We start from the raw sequence: 25,748 nt of genomic DNA, 5'->3' as shown, positions 1-25,748 counted from the left end.
TCTATTTAGTATGAATTAATATGATTTTTTTTCTTTAAAAGTGAACATCAGAAGTAGTTACATAGTTGCTACATTTGATGCTAATGTGTAACTACATAGTTATGGCAAGTCAGCTGTATCTCAGTGATCTCAGTGCGTCTTGTTGACTTCACGCCTTAGACATTTCAGACCTTGGTTTTGTGACATCACAAAGAAGCCAATGGCCATTGTAGCAGCTTCATTTCCATATATGGGCTGCAAAGAAATGGACGGCATGCTTTAAAGCTTCACCAAAGTTTATGAACCACATCAAAAAGCGAGGGGATGCTGTTTCTCTGTGATGCTGTCTCTCTCTCATTCTCTGTTGAAGCCTGAAAGCTCCTGGCACCACTCTGATGTTTCAAAGCCATTTTTAGCCCTGGGAATCGAGTCAGTTTGATGACCCCGTCTTTCAGGGCCCATGTTGCTGACCGCATGCTGGTGGCTAGTGGAATGTTGGCAGAGCCCTCAACATCATCATCCTCCTCACACCCGGCCCCCGGCGCCCTCTTACAATGCCAGCGACCTCTCCCCGTTGCCTCGCAACCAGCACAACCACTTCAACAGCACGAAAACACACGACAAGAAATAGGCATCCGGGGCAGTGAGGCAGGACCGGCGCCAGAGGCGGGAATCTGGATTCAATTCGCCTAATTCAATTACACTCACGCTGCTTTCTGCACCCTTTACCCATAATGCAGTTTACACCAACACCATCCAATTTCCTGCTGAGCTGTAAACTGTTATGAGGGACTCTTTGGTTCCCTACGTCTGCAGTTCTGAAAGAGGAAAACAATGAACGTGGGAAAGTTGTCTTTCAGTTCCCACAATCCCAAACACTGGAAAGATTAATATTAGTCTTTTCATTATCTCACTGACATAGGAGATTTGAACAGTCCACCATTATCAATGCACACTCATATACAGTAGATTAGGCGGTATTAGGAGATATAAGTAGACCACCATTATCAAGACACACGCATACATAGTAGATTAGGAGATATTAGAGGATATAAGTAGACCACCATTATCAATACACACTCATATACAGTAGATTAGGAGTTACTAGGAGATATAAGTAGACCACCATTATCAATACACACTCATAAACAGTAGATTACGAGGTATTAGGAGATATAAGTAGACCATTATTATCAATACACACTCATATATAGTAAATTAGGAGATATTAGAGGATATATGTAGACCACCATTATCAATACACATTCATATACAGTAGATTAGGAGGTACTAGGAGATATAAGTAGACCACCATTATCAATACACACTCATAAACAGAAGATTATGAGGTATTAGGGGATATAAGTAGACCACCATTATCAATACACACTCATATACAGAAGATTAGGAGATATTAGAGGATATAAGTAGACCATTATTATCAATACACACTCATACATAGTAGATTAGGAGATATTAGAGGATATAAGTAGACCACCATTATCAATACACACTCATATACAGTAGATTAGGAGATATTAGAGGATATAAGTAGACCACCATTATCAATACACACTCATATACAGTAGATTAGGAGGTATAAGTAGACCACCATTATCAATACACACTCATATATAGTAGATTAGGAGATTTTAGAGGATATAAGTAGACCACCATTATCAATACACACTCATATATGGTAGATTAGGAGGTACTAGGAGATATATGTAGACCACCATTATCAATACATACTCATATACAGTAGATTAGGAGGTATTAGGATATATAAGTAGACCACCATTATCAATACACACTCATACATAGTATATTAGGAGATTTTAGAGGATATAAGTAGACCACCATTATCAATACACACTCATATATGGTAGATTAGGAGGTACTAGGAGATATATGTAGACCGCCATTATCAATACATACTCATATACAGTAGATTAGGAGGTATTAGGAGATATAAGCAGACCACCATTATCAATACACACTCATATACAATAGATTAGGAGGTATTAGAGGATATAATTAGACCACCATTATCAATACACACTCATACATAGTAGATTAGGAGATATCCCAACCACAGTAAATCCGAACAAATACATATAGAACATAGAAATATTAGCCATTAACTAGTATCACCCAGAGTTTGAAGTCCAGTTAGAGTTTATTAGAGTGCATTAGAGCACAACAATAACACCCAAGCAAGAAGACCTCCAAGAGACCCCTGCATATTCAGTCTTTAGGTTTCCTAGTGTTCAGGATATAAACTGGCCACTGGCATTCCTGGAGCCACCAAGTCAATGGTGGTTTTTATTTTCGCCCATTCATCTAGATGTCATAGATTTGCCACAGTAGAACAACAGTGCCGGGTCGACTCAGTGTCCGAGCTCCGGCACCTGAAGATCCCGCCGGACATTCCTGCGTAGGTGTCGGACAACTGGGCTCGACTGACCCCGGACCTCTGGATATGAATCCTTTTGATTCAGCAGGAGGGAAGTATAAAAGGCTGCTTCTTCCTTTCACACGTCACTCTATTAACCCCGCTGGAACCTGGGAGGCGTACGCGGCTCGAAGGCCTCCGCTTACGATCGGCTTAATCGCTTCTCACTTGATGACGGTGGAGAAGAGGTGAAGGGATGATGGATGAGGGGAGATTCTAAGCTGTCGATGCCATGTTGGTGGGAGTTAGGAGAATAGGGGGTGTTTTACTTTGATTAAAAATTGCGATTTATCATGTTGTTTTCAAGAAGTAATTAAGCCCCAAATGTAAATTTAAGACTCTTTACAACAGAACCTAAATATATTGAGCAATGGTGTACTTGTTTTATCACATGGTAATAATTACATAATGAAATGTTATGGTAATTATCAGGCTAATTGATGTGGTTCAATGACCTCAGTTTGGCCTCTTTTGGGTCATCACTCCAGGACGCTGTCATGCTTCTTCAACTGGCAAAAGGGGGTGGATTCAACTCATCAATTGTTGGACACCTGTGAGGGTCTAGACTCTGGAATTACACTTCAGCCACAACATTTTGTATTCAGAAACTCTGGATTGAAAGCATGAACTTTTCAGGTGATCCAGCTGTAATGGAAAAGGCTGAAGGGCAGAGTAGAGGGCCTCATCAGTATCTTCAATGAGATTCCAATGAGAGTAACACTGGGTTTTAAGGCACTCAAGACATTTGCATGTCCAGACTTGCTTCTAACGAGTTGCCACTTCCACCATGTAAGTAGAGTTACACATGGTATTCAACCTTCTGATGTGTTTAAGCCATCTTCCAGGACTTCCCCAATGGTCAGTGTCTATCTACAAAGCTTTGCCTGAACCTCCGTGGTCAGAAACTGACCAGTGGTGAATGAGGAAAGGGTCAGAAACATCACAAACCTGTGGCTATAAAGTCTTCGCTGTCATTGCTGACGAATTTGATTAAAAAAATGGCAAGTCCTTTTTTTTCATCACAAAGCCAAAGTGGAATCAACCCAAAAGCCACCTCCTAATGTAGCTGGTTTGTTCTGCTCCTGGATCCCAGCCCCTCAAAGACTCCCCGGTTTGTCCAGAAGCAGCTGGTATGGGCAGATATTAAGAAGCCAGCAAGGGAGGGAAACAATTTGCAGCTCATGAAATTAATGGAAACGAGCTCTCATTTTCATATCAGGCACTGGAGGCTTCATTTGGTCTGATATGTAAATCACGAGACTTTCCCTGGAGGACTGAGCTAGAGTGACACTAGGCTTGGTCAAACTGCTCCTGACCAGTCGAAAGACTAATGCCGGTGACTTGGGGCTACGGAGGAAAACAACACTCAAAGTGTTTATGTTGAGCAGTTTCTAGGGTAGAAAAAGACCCTAGCAGCTTCTGGTCCCATTGACGTCAATGCCACTATTAGTCAAACACACTCTTCCTGTTGGGGGCACTGTTGTGAACCTAATAAAGTTAAGATGGTATTAGCCATACTGAAGGATATTTTTTTATTTGTATTACTGGTGTGTAAAGCCCAATTCCAACAATGAGGAAGTCCACTGCTTATAATGCATTTCAGAATAATAGCTTTTGGTAACTATTTATTTTAAGGGCTGCCTCATAATTACTTAATTAATATTTAATTTCAGCAAGTGGTTAATTAATTATTAAAAAGCAGTTAAAAGTCACTTATTTAAGATTAATACATTATTTCTAAGAGCTTACAAACGTGTTATAAATTTATACAATGATAATACTGCTAACTAAACAGACATTCAGAATAAACACTTTCCAACAGTTTACATTTGTTTGTAAGCTGCCAGGCCTCTTCACTATTGTTGTAGAGATCAAAGTGCATACTGTGTGTTTACAGTAGTTTATTTTATTCTCATAGTGTTGTCATTCTCAATTACATGCATTTTTTTTCATTATGAAAGGTTAATTAACTTTGTGGAAGTAATTCATGAAGAACAACCTACATTAATAAAGTATTAATTAAGGAATTAGAAAGACCATAACTAACATGTTACTAACATGTTACTAATTCACTACTGACATACCCTTAGGAAGTGCTTATTAATGCTATGTTTCTCTATTGTAACAGCAGAAGAACCACCATAAAAGGGTATAGGACCCTTTTCTAAAATATTCTTTATAGAACCATCAATCTTCATGATGCAAACAGCCCTTTAAATCATACAAAAGGCATTTTAAGTCTTCAAGGTTCTACTATTGAACCCTTGTAGAACCACTGTTTTTAAGTGTGTACAACTTGAAGGAAGAGTAGGACCTGCCTCGTAGTTAAATATATATAAATGTACGTAGAGACCAGTCTGATCAGACAATGTTCCACCGTATCTTACATCTGAGTCCTGCTTCTCGATTTTGGCTCCACAGCTGTGTCTGAACCTATATATGGACAACGGTTGTCTTGCCTCCTTCTCAGAGTTGAGAACAGCCTTTAACCTTCCCCCGGCGCCATTCTTTCATTACCTTCAACTCCAGCAGATTTTGTTAGACATTATATAAGCCGTTTCCAGAATGTGCCTCAGGAGTATTGTGGCTTCTCTTATGCAACGGCCATCCCAAAGCCTGAACGTTTACTTTCTTGATCTGCCTGGGTGTCCTCCGGCCGCTGCCGAGCGCTCATCTGGACTTCCCTTTCTGTTGCCATGTTACAGGAGCATAGAGAATGAGCCTAACCTCACCATACCCAATGCCACAAGTCCACCAGAGGGGTATAAAGCCTCCCAACCATCCACTGTATGATGAACTGGAATGGCATTTGTGTCCGTAAAAGCACTGCCCAACCTCCATAATGTTAATGGGCTTCCATCAATCCCTCACAGCAATGTTCCAGTTTCTATAGTAAAGTATATGAAGAGCAGAAACTGTTACAGCAGGTGATGCCCCCTGATTTATGCCACCTTACTGATGCCCCATGATGTATATTTCATAAATGATCACCCTCGATTATTACTCCCAAAAGATGCCCCCCACAATAGATGCCTGGATGTCTGCTCCCGGATTAACGGTCTTGTATTACACCCCGCCGATTGATGCCTCTGTGTAAAGCTCATGAATGATGTCCCTTCATTCATTACCCATGACTTTTGCCCCAGGATTGATGCCCTTAGTTTAATGCCCCAACAGTAATGGCCCCTAGTTGAATTTGTTTGAGTGAATTGCATGGTATTTTTTTCAGCGCGAATGACGCTCCAACACTAAACGCTATTCACAGCACACACACACTGACCCCAAATACACACACAAACGCACAGCCAACCCACACACAAACGCCCACACATGGAATAAATTAAATGCTTGGTCATTTAGAAGTGTGTGTGTATGTGTGTGTTTAATGTGTGTGTGCAATGCCATGTTGGAGCTGAGAGGAGGTGAGGAGGGATCAAGCGCTAACAATTCCCTCATTTCCTCATAAAGAGCTGTAATCACACTAATGTTAGCGCGCTAGCGCCCCGCGCAGCCGCCCTTTTTATCCGCTACAGTGGGAAAATGAGACCGTGTCATTAACAGGCAGCGATTAGGGCTCTCTGCTCTCAGCTCTGAACTCTATCGCCACAGCACAGGACTCGGCAGGTACCGGCTCGGCCTGAAGAGGCGAGGCAGAGGAGTCAAGTGCCTCGCTCTCATCTCCGGCTAAATTACAGGCCTCTGCACTCTCTCTCTCTCTCTCTCTCTCTCTCTCTCTCTCTCTCTCTCTCCTGAACGATAGGCTCTACACTTCAGAGAGTGAGAAAGAGAGACGTCGAGAGGGACGAGGGCAAAATTGCGGGGCCATGTCGCATTATGGAAATGTGACAAAATGGGAAGATTAGCGGGTATGATGTGCTCAAAGCTTTCCAAAAATTGGCAGCTCTAGAGGAGAGACACCATGCTGAGAATAGGGGTAAGTTTAACCCTTTCAGGGATTAAGCTTAAGGCTCGACTTACCCAAGTTTCAAACTCTGGCTGAAGAGTTGAAAATCGATTGTAGTCTTTTGCCCACTCAGCACTTCTTCAGAAATCAAGAGGTCAATTTGACTCTTCTGGCAAGGCTTTGTACTAGATACTAGAATATTGCTGTGATGGTTTGATGGCATTCAGCTACATAAACCTTAGCGAGGTATATGAGGTGTTAGCTGATCCTTTGAGAAGGTTCAGCCACACGAATCCATAGACAAGTGCTGAAGAGGTTTAAACCCTTATGACCTATGCTTCTTCTTGGGCATGACTCAGTTGTTGACTCTTGGGCATGCGCAGTTGTTTCAAAGTGTCACACTGTATTGGAATTCATTTCTAATGATTAGTTAAGGCTCAGTCTACTCTGAGTTTTACTTGAGCTTGACTTGATCTCAGTTATTTGGACATACTGCCTAGACTTATTCTAGATTAGTTATAAGCCTGGGATTCAGTGAAGATGATATTGGCGTCTATTAAGCACATCCATGATCCCATTATTACCACACTATGACTGAAATGGAATACCTTTCTACTGGACTCTGGCCTGATTCCTACCTGTGATTCACCTCTGAGTAAATGGTTCAGTGTAATCCCAATAGACATAGTTCACAAGTCCTGTTCTTTCTCGCCCAGGGCTGGGAAACAAGAGCCCTGCAGACCACAGGACTCCAGCTTAGCCTGCAGACAGCAGGAAGAAGGATTGGCCAGTGGTGACTGTGGTGTCATCTGCAGCTAGCAGGGCTGAGTGCAGCCAGAACCAAGGTCCTTGGTCTGAGGGGCTCTAGGCATCCAAGTCATGTCATCCATATTCCCATTAATGGGAGATGCAGAGGGCCACCTCAGAGCTGGGAAGCAAGACAAAGTAAACACCAGACTTGGACGGGGCATCTAGAATCAAAAAAGCACTGCCTACTAACAGAATAAAGGACCTACAAAGGTTATCTGAGCAATGCCATAAAATAACAATATTTAGTTCCACAAAGAACCATATATTTTTAGAGATGTACGAGTGTAAATATATTTTTCAAGGTTTTAAAATAACCTTCATTCTTTACCAGCATAAAGCTATTAGAAATTATTATGAACCCAAATGTGATTATTTATTTTTAAGAGTTTGTGGTTCTAAATTTGGGTGTGGCCACAGGTGAAGTTTTCAGAGTCTAGAAGGAAAACAACTTAGCTCTGGATTTGACCTTCACTCATGAACTTTGTAGGGGTCACTCAGATCTCCCAGTTCTGAAGCTTCTCACTTCTGAGCTGTGGCTCTGTTTTGACTGGAGGGCGGGGTCTAATCTGCCATTGGCTGCTGGAGATAAGCCCTTCCCACAGAGTACATTATACATGCCCCACTACGTTGGCAGAAGGAAGTGAGTTTTACCCCCCTACACACCCAAACATTACTGGACTCCACCCTCCAGTCAAAACAGGGACATAGCTCAGAATTGAGAAGTTTTTGAACTGAAATGAAAGAAGCACAACACAGAGGAAGCACAGATACAAAATTAATATTCTCATTATAAACCTGTTTTAAAAACCCTCCTTTTCAAAGTCTACTTTCTTGATTATGGATTCTTTCTCAAAGCTTTTGGCCCATTATTTGATGCCCTAACGTTCCCTTTGTAAAAAAAAAAAAAAAAATGCCCCAGACAGACAGTGCTGCCTCCCAAGTCAAAACTGATTTGAGTGTAAAACGCCGACATGTGCATTTCCACAGGAGCCAGTGAACTGGACAATCTGGTCTCGTCTGAACAGCCTTGATTTATGACCGCTCCCATTCCTGACTAATTCCTAATTACACAAAGGTGATTGGATTTCATGGACGAGGTCAAGGCGAAGAAAAATTTGTGGGCGGGAAGAAATAAAGGACTTGTGCTTATTGAGTAATCAGGGAATTTATCATTGGATAACGGCACCGGCATTTCCCGAGCAGAGCCATAGTCCAGCAAGGGGTGAGGCCTAAAGAGTGTCATACACACATTAGGCAGCATGGAACACTGGGTCAGTGTCACGTCATTGGGCCTCAGTGTCCAGCCCCATCTTGAGTTCAACATCTAGCTCCTTCAGAACACTTCCAGGCTGTTGGGTCATACATCTTACCCAAGCAACCCAAGCCCTTACCACATTCCTCAAGTTTCTTCACCTGAGTCTAAGACTCTGATCACACAGGGGCCTTGATCTTAAGCTAAAGTGACTCCTCCACAAAGACAAGGTGGCGCTGGACACAGTTTCAAGATGAGAGCTGCTTTGATTCAGAGGCAGACTGAGACGAGGCGGAAAGGTCAGGCGCTCACAAAAGTCTCAAGGACGTCCAGAGAAATAGTCTCAACATTAAAACCATTTAAAAAATAAACCCTCAGTGTCAGAGCTCAACTGAAAATTGTTCATCTAACAGCATCCTGTGTCACTGATGAAGGACTGGAGGACGGCTGACACACACTGAGCGATTTTTGTAGCAGCACAACACACACTAACATACCACCACCACGTCAGTGTCAAGGAGAATGATCCACCACGCACATCACAGACCTGTTTGTGGGGTAACTTTGGGGGTCCTCACAGGTTAATGTTAGTGTAACAGAATGGCATCAAATTCTCACCGAAATATGGACGTCCAAAACCTTTTGGCCAATACAGTGTGTAGAGCTGTATTGCTCTGGTGAACTTGGTTGTGAGCCAGAGTTGTGGGCTTTGAATGTTTTCAGAGGCTTGGAAAAGATTGTATAAATCTTTCACCCCCCCCCTCTCTCTCTCTCCCTCTCTCTCTCCTGCCTGTGCTACCCTGTGATAAGCTCTCTCACCAAGCCATTCTTCTCTTTTAATGTCAGACTCAGACTGCTGTCATTCATCTGAGGTAGAGTGAGAGAGGAAAACATAGAATAGAGAGAGAGAGAGAGAGAGAGAGAGAGAGAGAGAGAGAGAGAGAGAGAGAGAGAGAGAGAAGGCCTCATAAATAGAATAACAGCCCCCTATCTCTGGCACTGGTTAGGCCTTCAGGAGCCGGATAGAAGGCGTTACACATCACTTACACATCATTTCCCACCATCAGTGCCATTTATGTAAGTGTTAGTCTCAGTCCTTATAGAACTGTTATTACCTTGTAATTATAATCTTATACTAATGTTATTACACTGTCACATCAGAACAGTGCTGGGAAATGAGTGGAATTGAGGTTTTGGTTGAGAGAGAGAAAAAAAAAAGAGAGAGAGAGAGAGAGAGAGAGAGAGAGAGAGAGAGCAGAAAGAGATGATCGATCTACCACACATCGCACTTCTGTGAGACCTCTAGGTGTTTTCTTTTATTCCAGTGGATTACTTGCTTCATGTCCTCGGGAAAGAAAGAAGTGTGTTATGTGGAGAAAGGGGATGGAGGGATACAGATGGGTTGGTGATAGAGGGAGGGTGGGGGTAAGACGAGTGGGAAGAAGAGCAAAGAGCCTCTTAGATGAAGGGGGTTACATGCTGCATGTCTCTGAAGAGTGTTTTCTCTCTCTCTATCGCTGCCTTTGGGTCTGTTACCGAGTGTGTGTGTATGTGAGAGAGAGAGAGAGAGAGAGGGTGAGAGTAGCTGAGATTCCTTTGAAACCAGAGCCCTCTAAACACCTCTCGCTTTCGTGATGGAGGTGGGCTCCCAGCTCGATTTCACCGTGAAATAATAATAATAAAATAAAATGTCAACGAGAATAAGCCTGTGTGATTTTTCCTTTGGCTGCGGAGCACCACTCTGGATGGTAAAGAAAGAGAAAGAGCAAGAGAGAATATGGAAATTCTTGTTTGAAAACTGGCTACATTATGTATTCTGTGGACTGGGCACTTACACACACTCTGGGGTTCCAGAACAACAGAGGAGCTGCCATGCTGATAAATTTTATACAAAGAAAGGAGGAGTTTGGGGGCTTAGACCAAAAGAGTGAGCGATAAATCTCTTTGAGAATCGATTTAGAAGTTATTACCATCGTTTTCATGCAATTGCATGGTGTATAAACCGTTATTACATAGTAACGACATTGTAGTTACATTGCAACATGTGTGATCTCACTTATTTGTCATCTGAAATTATATATATATATATATATATATATATATATATATATATATATATATATATATATATATATATATTTCTCAGTAAGGATTTGTACATTAGTGAAGTCCACAGCACAGTGATGCGTTTTTATATCTCTCTACAATAAACTTAACCTTGGTAATGATGACCTGAGGATCATATCTATAGTTGCTGCACTGTGCTATAAACCTCAAAGCAGCCCCTGTACAGACATCTGGACATATATTGTATACCTAATTGAAGAACTGGGCAGGACATCCCTAGGTAACACTACAAGCACCTAGAGATCACCTTGGACAGTCCTGGCAATAGGAAAGCATTGGCATTAGCATGTGACACTCGGCCTAAGGTCATCTTGCCCTTTACTAAGCTAAGCTCTTCACTTTCCAACCAGCACATCTGGTGTGAGCTGTCTCCTCTGCCCAGAAGAGGGCAGTCATCTTCGAGCAGAGGGGGATTTTAATGGCATTCCTCAAAGAGATCAAGCAGCAGGCTCTAGGTCAGTAGAGTGGTCTAGCTAGGGGTACTTCAGACCTAGGGGCTACATTCCTACAGCATTCATGGCTAATATTAGACCTACACTGCACTGTTCAGGCTTTTCACTACAACAGTCCATTCAGAATATAACTCTTCCTGAGTTCCTAAGTTCCCAGGTCCTATATTCCCAGGGCTTCAGTTGTTTCCAAATAGGAACCATTTTCCCATAGCCCAGGGTTACCCAGGATCCCTTATGTCCTATATTCCTAGGGTAGTATGCCCCCAGCACAGAGTACTGTGGTCAATGGGCCCAATTTACAGGGTCTTTTGTTATCAGCATTCCTTGTTTCTTTGGTTCTATACTTCCAGGGTACTACTTTCCAAGGGTCCTATGTTCCCAATGTACTGTATTCTCATGAACCTCTGTTGTCAGGGTCTAGTATCTTCAAAATCCTGAATTCTTGAGGTCCTGTGTTCCCATGCTACTGTAATTCTTCTATTCAGAATATCAGAAGCATTTGTTTGTAAATAAATCATTAGATTTTAGAGACAAATTTATGCAAATGCCTTACAGGCAACTTGATTTAGGCAACAGGGGAACACTGGAAGATGACAAGGAGAAATGGAGAAGGGGTTGCGAGAGTTGGGCAAGGCCTGAGGGCTCTAAACATTTCATTGAGCAAGGCACCCTGGGAATACAAGAAACCTCAGAATATGAGAGCCTAGGAACCCAGGCCTGTTTCCTAGATATTTCAATGAGCAAATGAAGAGCCCTGGGAATAGACGACCCTGGGAATGTAGGGAATCAAATCACCTGCTCATTACCAGGACCTTCATGGACTGAACCATGTGTGGAACCTCAGGAGGGAGGTGTGTATCCTTCACAATCAGAGTATGAACATGCTTTCTGATCAAAGCTGTGTTTGGAAATGTGATTTTGGTGCTGTTGAATATGCAGCACTAAGAAACTCCAAAGACACTAAAGAACAATTAGGGATAAGATCTGGTCGCATACTCAAGTGGGTTATTGAGCTCGAATACAGGGGACACAATTGGGCTCTAGCTGAATTTGAAAGAGACTTGCTGGTACTCAGCTGGGTTGTGTATAATTATCGACCCGTTTTTTGTGTTGCTTGGGAATTTTCAGGAATCCCTTATGCCACACACACCTTGAAAGCTACAGTAAAAAGTTTAATCAACTGTTATATGGTAGAGGTACATTATTGTTAATGAACTTTTAAAGGTACAGCAGTGGTGTTAAGGTCTAGTTTTGATCCCTAAATGTATATTACATTCTCTTCTCCAGAATGACAGGAAAATGTTTATAAATCCTGGGGGTGTATGAAATCAAATTGTTAAAAACTACAATACTGTGTACAGTACAGTTATGTTCCCTACCTTAAGATACTGGATATGTATCCTTGAGGGTACCACCACACTGACCATTAGAAGACTGACCAGCTTTTAAGGGAAATCTTTTATCTTGTAAATCCAGGTGACGCAAGAAACTCAGATTCTCCGGCTATGCCAAACTTCCCAAATCCAATCGCTTCCTCGACTGGCTCAAACTTTTCGCCTGACAGTTTTCTTCCCCCTCTCTTCCCATCGTCGCTGATTGGGATTATGTAAAAGACATATTAAGGAATGCAAATCCACTGTAGGGAGTTTTGATTAAGTTCTGATTAAGGACTGATCACTGCACTCGCACAGAGTCGGACAATCAGGCTAACAACAGGCTCGAGCACACAATCAATGCAGATTGCAAATTCGTCACAGACCTTATTAGGGCGCTCGAGAAAGTGTGGTAAACCTCGGGGTCCTTTTCAGCAAAACTTTGTCTTTGTTCTTGGCCCATGATTTGAAGCCTGTCCTCAAACTGGTCTGAATTTGAAGATCTTGATTGTGCACCTACGAGTTTGGGTTTGTGGACAGGACTTGACCCTAGTTCTGGAGCTCGCTCGTAAAAATAAAGTGTGTTTAACGTTCATTATATTAACTAGAGTTTACGTATAACTCCCAGGTATACTTTATATAGTATGGGTACTACTTTCATCGCACAAGTAGAATACATATAAGTGTACTATTATAAAACTTCTTGGGCCTAAATTGGCTAGTTTTAGGGGAACGAGTAGTAAACTTTGAGCACACAACATGTTAAATTTAAGTTTTATTTTGTACCGCATCTATACTAAATATCAAATATTTTGGTACCACTTTATAATGACTACATTTAATAAGGCTTATACATGACATAAAAAACCTGCTTATTACATAGTTTTTTATTAAGTTGTAAACACCTTAAAAGTCATTAATAATCATTTGTAACACAGAGATTCAAACAGAAACAGGGACTTCTATTTGGCTAATACTGAAAATGTCAGAACTCACTGGAAAATGTTGGGGTAAAGAATAATCTCAATCCTGAGAATACAAATTTATTCATTTCCCATGGTAATGTAACTACACTATCATTAATGAATATGAAAACATTCTGTTGGTGTTTACTTTATTAAATTCAGTGGTTAAAGGGTTAAATGTATTAACAAATATGTGCTGGAGCTGATGTAGACAAAGTGAGGTCAGTATTTGGCCACTTCTGAGGTTTAACACTCTAGATGGATGTGGGTTCACTATTTGGCTAATGACAAGTCATTGCCCTTTCTATCTGTGTGTTATAACTGAGTTTTAATGTATTAACACCATATTTAATAGCCTTAATAAAATATTTACTGATTTATAAACCTTTATAACTATAGTCTTATTCTAAAGCGGCACCTATATTTCCATTTCACTTATAAATGTAATAATTTTAACATCAGAGGCCAAATTGTTGCAGCACTCTTAAACCCAACCTGATATCAAAGTGAAAATGTACTTATAATTACAATGAAGCAGTGGCCTCAATGCATAAATTACGCTTTAGTAGTTATGGCCCTTATTGTAGTTTATCTAAATATTAGACATGACATCATGCTGCTCAAACCTTGAAAAATTATTATCAATAAAATAAGACAAGATAAGAATATATTGTGTTTCTGAGTTGGTTAATAAAACTATGCGCATCTGTACACATTTGTACACATTTTTGGGTTCTTAAATAGCGGTTTACAAATGGAATGTATTGTTCTAATTATTATTATTATTATTATTATTATTATTATTATTATTATTATAAAAAACACACTGAAAATAGACTTATTTTTAGTTAAGAGAAAAAGAAGCGTACTAATATCATACTTGAAAAAACTTTTCAAATTTTTTTCTAAGGGCAAACATCATTCTCAGTAGTGATAATGGCAGTACTAGGTAAGCATTAGTGCAGACTACCCTTGCCCCATAGGAACATCTATCCTGTATAGATTATAAATAGATTTCATATTAGACCAAGCTTGTATTCCTTTGAATGGCCATGGCCCTATAGGATCCCTTCATTTACGTGTAGGACTTCCCCGGAACATTACAAACCTTTCCATTCTTTAATAATGTATATGACTTTACACATAATGAACACATTCAGCCATTCAGCCATTCCCTCATTCACCTTCTGTATGTATTTGATGCTATTTAAGCTCATGATTCCTACCTGGAATCATTGGGCACAAGGAGAAGACCCACCCTAGATGTGTCATCAGTCCATTGCAGATTTACTCATAATTCCACATCAGACCTGGCTCTAATAGAACACCACACTGAGATGAAATGAAGCGGTACGTGATGTGATGTAAACAGCAATGTTTTGCAGGACCAAATCCAACTTGTCCAACCCAGAAACACATGTTACGTCAGTGCCTCTTAGGCTCTCGAGTGGTAGCCACATTAAGAGCCATTAAAACTGCTGGGTTCAATACAGAACGGAACCTTACTCATATCTTCCTTCTTCCTTAATGCATCCTTTCACCAAATATTCACAGCTAATGTCCTATAATTTAATGCTTCCCTCATATTTTGAAGCACAAGCCAAAAGTCAGTCATCAAAGTGGAGAAAATGTGCCGGAGAAGACAGCTTTTAACGTAGCATCCAATTTTAACTTGTTTCATTAGTAAACCAAATGTAACTGAGACTGGAATATGTAAATGACCTCTGCTCTGATTGGATACCCTCTATTGGACCTCACTGATGTTGACACAGTAGATGGCTATACCTTGCAAGTGTGTTGAGGTCTGTGATGTAACAATACAGACATAGCCCTATACACCAGCCATAGCATACTGACAATGCAAAGTTTCAAGTGAGGTCCAGGGAATCACATAAGCCAAGACCAACAAGACAACTACAATGTGTACTAAATATAGTTGGCACATATATAATGTGTACTAAATATAGTTGTGGGTGTTCCAATGAGAAATCTGCCTGAATCCTAAACCTTAGACCAACCCTGAAGCCTAAACTAAAGCCTAAGCCACATTGTAAGCTTTATTTGGTTATGAATGACTATGTTTTATGCTTGTTTTATGCTATGACTAATATTTTATCATAAACCTAAACCTAAGCTTAACCCTAAACCTAATCCTATTTGAAATTGAAATATTTATCCTGAGTCTAACAATGCTAACAGGACCCAGTTGGAGGGGTAGATTTCCAGCTTCAGTAAAATCCATCAAGACATACAAGTGTCCCAGGGCAAGACTTCTAATGTTGGCGAATATCTGGATCATGATGAACGTTGTTGGAACATCTGGAACATGGTCAAAGTCACTGTAGTCTGGCCATCATTTCTTTAGAGTAGCTATTGCAGACTACCGCTACTTCTACTTTCCACAGATTAAACTTTTACAACAATGTTTATGCCCTGGATTGAAGGCGAGGGGAGAGTAATTGGGTTGGGTTGCACTTTTGACACACAAATATCTAATATAACTACACAACTACTGGATTCTGCTGAATTTACTGAACAGCTGGTATGGTTCAGCAAGCAGGATCGCCCCCCCCCCAACCCCCCACTGTCCCACCATGAGTCAATACCACCAATGCAATCCCTGCAATATCACTGGGATTCACACTGAGGGTCAATACTGCACTTGTAAAAGCAGTGTCTCAGGCAGCTGAGCTTCTCCTCACACTTTAAATGCATACCATGTGGTGAAGCCACTGCGTCTGGAGTGAACGCATCTTTTATTAAACGCTCTAACACTGTAAACAAACAGACCTCTGTTTTCTTAAGTGGCACCGACTCCATGCACCATCTCCTGGCCTTGGATTTGACTTTTCTATTCATAAAATTAGCTCTGAAAACGGTCTTGTCCTCGAAGAGGATGGGTGTAATGGACCATTACGACTCATTTATGGTCCACACTGAGAGAGTAAGGACAGGTTTGAACATTTAAAGGGACAGTGCATTATTTTAGATGGTGGGGAAGTCGTGTGAACTTCAGAATTACTTTTACTTTTTTACATTTCAAGATTCTGGAGTCTCTCACTGAGACTGTACTTGTTAGGGGCTGGGTTACAGGGCTTTGGGGGTGGAGCTAGAAGTTGTGATTGATCAGGTTTAGGGTTAAGGGTTTAGACAGTAGAGTGTCTGACCTTGAGGAAGTTGAGGTTGCGGCTGCGCTCGATGCTGGTGATCTCCAGGTTCCCCATCACAACCTCACAGTTATCGTAGAATTTGCGGAGGGTGTGGTACTGCTGGTCCAGGTCCGACAGGGTGCTGAGCTTGTTATCGGTGCCAGGACACACTGCAACACACAGAGAAATAAGGACCGGTCTGTCACATCTATTCAACTCATAGTGTTTCTACAGAGATTTAAGAGGTTAGTGTGATTATAAATCAGCTTCAGAGAAGTGCACCTCATGGCCTCGCACTGGAAAAATGTCCCCAGAACTAGACACTTTACACCACTGTTAGTGGAACTGAGAATTTGTCAATGAATACGTCATCAACTGCACTCTCTGTGGGTGTCACCAATTGCTCCTTGCTCCTGTAACACTAGACATGCCCACATATGACATCATGGTTTTGGGTTCCGGAAAATGTTTTGGAGAACCAGAAAACAGAACCAAGACTCAGCAATGTGAGGGAGAACCAACGAGCAGAATCAAGACTCAACAATGTAAGGGAGGATCACTGTGTGGAACCAAGACCCAAAAATGTGATGTACAACCAGTGAACAGAACCAAGACTCAGCATCGTGAGGGAGAACCAGCCAACAGAGCCAAGATTCAAGAATGAGATGCACAACCAGCCAACAGAACCAAGACTCAACAATGTGAGTGAGAACCAGCCAACAGAGCCAATACTCAACATTGAGATCCACAACCGGCCAACAGAACCAAGACTCAACAATGTGAGGGAGAACAGGCAAACATAACCAAGACTCAGCAATGTGATGCACAACCAGCCAACATAACCAAGATTTGATTATGTGAAGGAGAACCAACCAAAAGAAACAAGACTCAACAATGTGAGGGAGAACCAGCCAACAGAACCAACACTCAATAATGTGAGGGACAATAACTGTGTGGAACCAAGACTCTAAGGGAGAACCTGTCCTTATTTGGTCACCACTGGAGTGAACCAATGAAACAGTGTGGAGTTACAGTGACCGTACAACAGTGGACAAACATAAGACTGTGATCGGACAGAGGTGTGGGCATTAGCAAATGAAAGGCTTGTCTGAGTAAAGACTAAGACTGAAGACCAGAGAGAACCTGAGCATGGTGTCTATCATGTCCACTTTAAGACACATGTCCCCTGCCAAAGAAGGAACCTTGAGGCTAATTGCAGTGAAGAGGTGGAAAATCAAAGAGGCACAAAAAAGGCAGGAGCCTAAACTAATAATGAAGACTAAACTAAACTCTGGGCTCAGATGGTCCCCTGCGTCAGTGTGACGTTCCGAAGCTCAGGCTGTACCTCCGAGCCATAATTACAGTCCTTCCCTCCATATGGATCTCTGTGCTTCTGCTGTGAACTCAGGGCCTAATTAGCCCAATTACTGAGCACAGTCGAACCTCCTTTGACCTGCTTTTGCAACGTCTGGCAACCCCAAGGCAGAGTGAGGATGGAAGGCCCAAACCTGGCAACGTGCCATTCCTGCAAATCAGGATAAACTCAAAGACAGGGGTTTACAGTGGGCAACAACCATTTTCCATAACAGAATTTAACATTCCACCTTAAATAATTCAGCAATTACATTCCGCTAAACCATGATTTTTATTCTGATTTTCTGTTCCACCTTAAATAGTGCAGCAATAGTATTTTGTGTCATATTTGAATGTGGTCAGTGTATGAAGAAATATGTTGCATATCAATGTGGTCTGTGTATGTTGGCGTATGCTGTGTTTTAAGGAGGTCTGTGTTTTGTGTATGATGTGGGATATCATGTTTTAAGGTGGTCTGTGTATATATGGGGATATCCTGTTTTAAGGTGGTCTGTATATAGATGGGGATATCCTGTTTTAAGGTAGTCTGTATATAGATGGGTATATCCTGTTTTAAGGTGGTCTGTGTAATATATATGGTGGGGGATTTCGTGTATTTTGTGTATGATTTGGGATATCCTATTTTAAGGTGGTCTGTGCATAGATGGGGATATCTTGTTTTAAGGTGGTCTGAGTATACATGGGGATATCCTGTTTTAAGGTGGTTTGTGTATTATATATGGTGGGGGATGTCGTGTTTTAAGGCAGTCTGTGATTTGTGTATACATGGGGATATCCTGTTTTAAGGTAGTCTGAGTATAGATGGGGATATCCTATTTTAAGGTGGTCTGAGTATAGATGGGGATATCCTGTTTTAAGGTGGTCTGAGTATAGATGGGGATATCCTGTTTTAAGGTAGTCTGAGTATAGATAGGGATATCCTGTTTTAAGGTGGTTTGTGTATTATATATGGTGGGGGATGTTGTGTTTTAAAGTGGTCTGTGTTTTGTGTATGATTCGGGATATCCTGTTTTAAGGTGGTCTGTGTATAGATGGGATATCCTATTTTAAGGTGGTCTGTGTATTATATATGGTGGGGGATGTCATGTTTTAAGGCGGTCTGTGTTTTGTGTATAAATGGGGAAATCCTGTTTTAAGGTGGTCTGTGTATTATATATGGTAGGGGATGTCATGTTTTAAGGCAGTCTGTGTTTTGTGCATGATGTGGGATATCCTGTTTTAAGGTGGTCTATGTATTATATATGGTGGGAGATGTCATGTTTTAAGGTGGTCTGTGTTTTGTGCATGATGTGGGATATCCTGTTTTAAGGTGGTCTATGTATTATATATGGTGGGGGAGGTCGTGTTTTAAGGCGATCTGTGATTTGTGTATACATGGTGATATCCTGTTTTAAGGTAGTCTGAGTATAGATGGGGATATCCTGTTTTAAGGTGGTCTGTGTATAGATGGGATATCCTATTTTAAGGTGGTCTGTGTATTATATATGGTGGGGGATGTCATGTTTCAAGGCGGTCTGTGTTTTGTGTATAGATGGGGATATCCTGTTTTAAGGTGGTCTGTGTATTATATATGGTGGGGGATGTCATGTTTCAAGGCAGTCTGTGTTTTGTGTATAGATGGGGATATCCTGTTTTAAGGTGGTCTGTGTATTATATATGGTAGGGGATGTCATGTTTTAAGGCAGTCTGTGTTTTGTGCATGATGTGGGATATCCTGTTTTAAGGTGGTCTATGTATTATATATGGTGGGGGATGTCATGTTTTAAGGTGGTCTGTGTTTTATGTATGATGCGGGACATCCTGTTTTAAGGTGGTCTGTGTTCAATGTATAAACCATGACGTTGTATTTTAAGGTGGTCTGGGTTATGTTAAGGCGGCATCAAACCCGCATCAGTGAAGTTTGAGGGTCATCCCTGGTATTTATAATAAAAGCACTATTACAGTGATCCCCATTTACATACGTCATGAATATTAATGTCCCATAGACGCATCCTCCTCCTGAAATAAACCAAGAAAAGCTGTGCCATCCATTCTACACACTCCAAAGTGAGCTGGGGGCTCCGGGGCTGGTGAGCAGATGAAGATCCCCCTGGACCCCCGCCTGGGTGACAGACTTGACGTGTAATTAAAAACACCTCTTTCCACCCATCAAACACCTTCCTCTGGCCAGTTATAACCATCTGCTCCATCAGCTGCAGCAGAACAGCCGGACGCCTGGACATATGCTGCAGGGCGTATGTGTGAGACCAGCACTAGTCTAACGCCACACACTCTTCACAGTGTGTGTACACAGCCTCTCCTGGCAGTCTCTCTTGTTGTTATGGTGTTTGTGCTGTGATCCATCAGCAGATACACTGCACTTTGCTTAACCTCCTCTTTATTTCCAAAGCGGTCATCTCTATAAACCACTGCAGAGAATGTCCTCTACTTATCAGCTGCCGAAAATGTCCAGGCTCTGGCCAATAACACAGGAACTGTCCACCAGAGAGAGGGAGAATGGGGTCTTAGGCTAAACGTTGATATAACACTCGATCTGTGTTACTGTGTTTGGGATAAACGGCTTTGGCTGGCCACTTTATTAGAAACAGCCCCCCCCCCCACCATTGTAGCTCCACTGTTCCTGAGTACACATAGAGACTGTAGCTCATTTGCTGATGTAAATCCCTGTAATTCTGGGGTAGTGGTCACTGCCCAAACACTTTACACCAAACAAAGACACTGAAGTGTGGAAACTTTCCGTCCAAGCCTGGTCTGACCCACTCATACACACATACACACACACACACACACAAACACAGTATCGGTGTCACCACTGGATTCAGAAAGGTCCAGTGGTGAGAAACTGACCAATGATAAACAAAGCTGAGGAACAAAATAATACAGTTTGCCTCATTCACAGCGTGTAAATGTTCAACACTCTCTGGGGCTCTGTAGGGAGGAGATTCTTAAAAGAAGTGTCTATTTTTGGGAATAGAGTGTTTCCAATAAAGTGGCCAGTGGACAGAATTACAAAGATGCTGTTTCCAATAAAGTGGCCAATGAATTGAAAGAACAGGATGGTGTATCATTTAAAGCGGCAAGTGGATGGAAGCAGGACAAGGGTGTTTCCAATAAAGTGGCCAGTGGATAGAACTACAAGGTTGGTGTTTCCAGTAAAGTGGCCAGTGGATAGAACTACAATGTTGGTGTTTCCAGTAAAGTGGCCAGTGGACAGAACTACAATGTTGGTTTTTCCGGTAAAGTGGCCAGTGGATAGAACTACAAGGTTGGTGTTTCTAATAAAGTGGCCAATGGATAGAAGTACAAAGTTGGTGTTTCCAATATAGTGGCCAGTGTGGGGAAGCATAAGATAGGTGTTTCCATTAAAGTGGCCATTAAGTAGAAGTAAAATTTAAGTGTTTCCAATAAAGTGGCCAGTGGGTAGCAGTTCAAAGAGCATGAGTATTTCCGATATAATGGCCAGTTAGTGTAGCTGTAAAGGCTGATGTGTGTGTGTGTGTGTGTGTGTGTGTGTGGGTGTGTATAGTTTTGAAGGTTAAAGTGTAATATATTTCTGAACCTGTACTTATAGTGTGTGTGTGTGTGTGGTCCACTCTCAGAGCTGCAGACAGGAGTAATAAGCAGTTATTTAGCCCCTAAGGAGGCCGTATTCCCAGGGATCCCTGCTGCGGCCTGTTATCTTCCCGACTCAAGCACTTCAGTGTTATTGTATGTGGAGGAGTGCACTGTCCAATAACGCCGTCTCATTATCGGAGTGGACCAGGGGATACGTCTGAAGACTCCAGCGTCCAGTCCGAATCAGCTCACAGGCGCCACGGACTTGAACATGGATTTATCCAATTGGCCTGTTATTGGAAAATGACTGGAGTGGACCGCGATGCCGTGTGTACAGCTTTATAACGAGTGAAGTCAGCCACTGTACGTCACCGTGGATGTGCTCTACTCATAGTATCTACAGAAAAACATTAACAATCACAGCTCTAGAACAGCTGCACATGAGCCTAACGCCACCTTGTCCATGAGCTCTGTCGTATTGGTCCTCAACCCAACACAAGAATTGTCCTGGGACAAATTCTTGAATGAAAATTAAATTCCAAACTGTGAATTTTGTAAATAAATCTAGGTGGTCACTAAGGTGTTCCAGGTGGTTGTTAAGGCAGTTGCTAAGGAAGGAGTCCTGGATGGTTCTTAAATTTTGCTAAGGTGTTTATAGATATTTCTGGTGGTTGCTAAGATATTCCAGGTTGTTGCTAAGGTGTTCAATTGAGCTACTAGGGCTGTTGCTAATGTATTTCATGAGGTTGCTATGGAGTTCTACACTGTTGCTTGTGTGGTGGCTAAAATATTTTGGGGAGTTTTGCTAAGGTGTCCCAGGTGGTTGCTATGGTGGTTGCTATGGTTACTACCAAGAGGTTTCTAATGAGGTACAAAATTAGTCAAGTGAAGTTGCTTCCAGTTGGTTGCTTTGTTATCTTTCATAGCATTTGTTAAGGTATTTCAAAGGTTGGTTAAGTGTACTAAATGGTTGCTAAGATGGTCGCTAATATATTAAGGGGCTTGTTGAGATATTCCAGGTCATTGCTATGGATGGTAAGGTAGTTATGGAGGCAGTTATGGTATAGGTGCTATGTAGTTGCTAAGATGTTTCTACCTAGGTGATATAGAGACAGTTGATGTGTCTTAATGCTAAAGTGTCCCAGGTGGTTGCTTTGGTGGTTGTTAATGTGTTGCTAGTGTATATGTACAACCCATTCATTCCTATGGGAAAATATCAGTAAACAAATGGTTGCTACATGGAAACCGCTCGGCCAATCAGGGCGCTGCACACACACTTAAATTGCACAGTCAGAACAGACAATCTGGAGGTGGAGCAATGTCCGTATCTCAAATGCTCTAAAGGGAAATTATATTAAATCCACCAGCTGCAGAAGGAGGCTGGACAGTCACGTCCAGATTATTGCGGTCATTGTTCAGAAAGTTAAGATGATGTATGTTGCTCCATCAGCAGATCGGACCCTGAAGACCAACGAGCCAGAGTGGGATCAGCTCTAATGTGACCATTCTTCACTCTATTGATCTGGTCTGGGTCTTCGCTAGGCTCTGTCCACTGATGTGGTCTGGACTTGGACTTTGCTGGGCTCCATTGATGTGCTTGGATCCTCAGCGAGGAGTGAAATCCCGGCTTTCTCTAGCTTGGATTTACTCTAAATAAATAAATAAATAAATAAAGATTGGGGGTGTGTTTGCTGATCGTCCCCTGGCTTTGGGTCCAAAGCCTCAGGGTTAAAGTATGGAAGGGCTGGTCCCTCCACGCCCTGAACGGATTACGGGGCATTTTCAAAAGATCTGGACCCAGGCATTTATTTTTCACTTCATTTTTTTCCCAGCACTGGTTCCCTGAAGGAAATTGAGTCCGGACACCGAAAAAGTTGAGCAGGATTTAACGTCAGTGAGATGAAAAAAGTCCCACGTATCCCATAAGATCTGACAGAAATAAATTAGATTTGACTGGACTTTGACTTGGCCATGAACCGGACCCATATTTCAGGAAAAAATCAGCTTTGGGGCCGGAGTCTACCACCCAACACTGGGCTGAATTCAGGCTGAAACACTTTGTACTGCATACACAGCAGAACAGGGCCCTGTTTACAGCGAGCCGCGATCAAGTTTCATAACACGATTTTCCCTTCCACCTTAATTGGTGCAGCAGTTGTAAGTTCTGTGTTTTGTTTATGGAATAGGACGTTGTGTTTTACGGTGGTCTGTGCTTTGTTTAGGGTGTGGGATGTTGTGTTTTAGGGTGGTCTGTGCTTTGTGTAGGGTGTGGGATGTTGTGTTTTAAGGTGGTTTGTGTTTGGTGTATATAAACATGTTGATGTGTTTTAAGGTGGTCTGTGTTTGGTGTACATAAACATGTTGATGTGTTTTAAGGTGGTCTGTGTTTGGTGTACATAAACATGTTGATGTGTTTTAAGGTGGTATGTGTTTGGTGTATATAAACATGTTGATGTTTTAAGGTGGTCTGTGTTTGGTGTATATAAACATGTTGATATGTTTTAAGGTAGCATGTGTTTGGTGTATATAAACATGTTGATGTGTTTTAAGGTGGTCTGTGTTTGGTGTATATAAATATGTTGTGTCCCAGGATAAATATGATGTGTCCCAGGACACCACCACCAACACTACAACCACCACGCCAGTGTCACTGCAGCACTGAGAACCATTCTTAACTGGACCAACAAAGTATGCAGAGCAACAGATACAGGACTAGAGTCTGTAATTATACAGCTATACTACGAACATTTGGAATAAACACTGTGTTCTGGATCTGTGATTACAGAGATATGAACGCTCCCTCATTCATCACGTCTCTGATCAATAATAAGTTGCTCAAATGGTGAGAGGAGAGAGATGTAGAAATGTAAATAACGGAGGAGCTGACATTTAGAGGACACTGACCAATAACATCTAAAGATCAGGATTCTCATTCATTCAGATCCATTTTCCCATTAAATCCCACAGCGTTGGTGATGAAATGAACAACTCCTTAGCTCCTGAACTCATTAGCTCCTTTCAAGTTTCTGGCATCGATGCTGTATTAGTTTTTCACAGGAAAAATAAAGGTCGTAGCAGATATTTTGCCAGTCCAGCGGCAGAAGAATACAAAACCCAAGAGAAGCAGGGAGGAGAACTCCATTGTAGATGAACGTCCAATCTGCAAGGGGATAACCAACAGCCTGTATACTGTGGACCAACCTCCAAACAGCAATGAGTCACAACTGTTCATCAATTTCCAACCCATAAAGGCAATCCTAGAGGTTCAAATAGTTTAAATGTGCCTTTATAAGTACAACATTGGTTTAAAACTCCAGTTGTGCTCCCTCAAGGTCCATTAGAATGACAGCAAACGTTACAAGGACAGTGAGCTAATCAACTTCCAGTCCACAAGGGGTTGCCATTTACTATCCTCCACTAAACCCACAGAGTCGCCACTGTGGATCCACCACTAACCCACAGTGTCGCCACTGTGGATCCACCACTAACCCACAGAGTCGCCACTGTGGATCCACCACTAACCCACAGAGTTACAACTGTGGATCAACCTCCAATCGCCACTGGTGATCATCTGCTAACCTGCAAGGGGTCAACAAAGCAGATCAAATTCCTACCCTCAAGGCGTCGCCACTGCAAGTCATCCCGGACTATGACCTTAAGAGAAGACTCGGCTCAGGTTTTATGCCTTATGCCCTTCCTGACACATCCCTCCCCTTTCCCCAGGTTTGGAATCGGCACCAAGACTGCACAACCACACCCCAGGCAAGGCTACTGGACTCAGGGAGAACACACCAGAGAGAACTCCACACAGACAAACAGTCACACCGTAGATGTCTGAGCTTTGAGACGGAGACACCCATTGACTGTGTCCATATTTGACCGCACACTGGACATATTCACAGACCGATATCACTGATCACATGTTGTACGTCTGGGAAATAATGATGCCTCAAATCAAGCAAGGGTTTGTCCATATTTCTGGGCCAGAGAAGTGTGTGCCAGTGAGGCAGAGCGATGGAAAAAGGTCTACGTCTGACAGGTGACATTTATTTGACGATAGAGATGGAGATGGATGTGTGGTAATGGATGCAATAATGAAGGTTATGAGAAACCCATATCCCGGCTCCATCAGAATACAAGGGAAGGAATCTGATGTGTCTCAGCACAGAGATCCAGGCATATTTTCAAAGTCCTGATTGATACATATACCAAACTTTCATTAGCGTCTGTATTATATAACAGTGGTGTACAGCTACAGAAAGACTTATTTGGTGCATGTTATTGATATTTAAGCTGTTTCTATCACAAAATCTTTTACTTGGCCCTAGATATGTACACTTGGCCCAGTTGTAA

At 41.9% G+C, this 25,748-nt stretch overlaps 1 protein-coding gene across 1 annotated transcript in view; it reads right to left on the bottom strand.

The window, feature by feature from the left end:
- LOC136687449 (receptor tyrosine-protein kinase erbB-4-like) overlaps positions 1 to 25,748 on the bottom strand; it is a 166,910-nt gene that overhangs the window by 66,571 nt on the left and 74,591 nt on the right. Inside the window, 1 exon segment of the mRNA XM_066661855.1 lies at positions 16,485 to 16,636. Within this exon segment, the coding sequence (XP_066517952.1) occupies positions 16,485 to 16,636 (152 nt within the window).

This window comes from Hoplias malabaricus, chromosome 2, assembly GCF_029633855.1.
Source record: "Hoplias malabaricus isolate fHopMal1 chromosome 2, fHopMal1.hap1, whole genome shotgun sequence".
NCBI lineage: Eukaryota > Metazoa > Chordata > Actinopteri > Characiformes > Erythrinidae > Hoplias > Hoplias malabaricus.
Note: the sequence above shows the minus strand (reverse complement) of the source record. Positions and strands in the feature narration are given on the sequence as shown.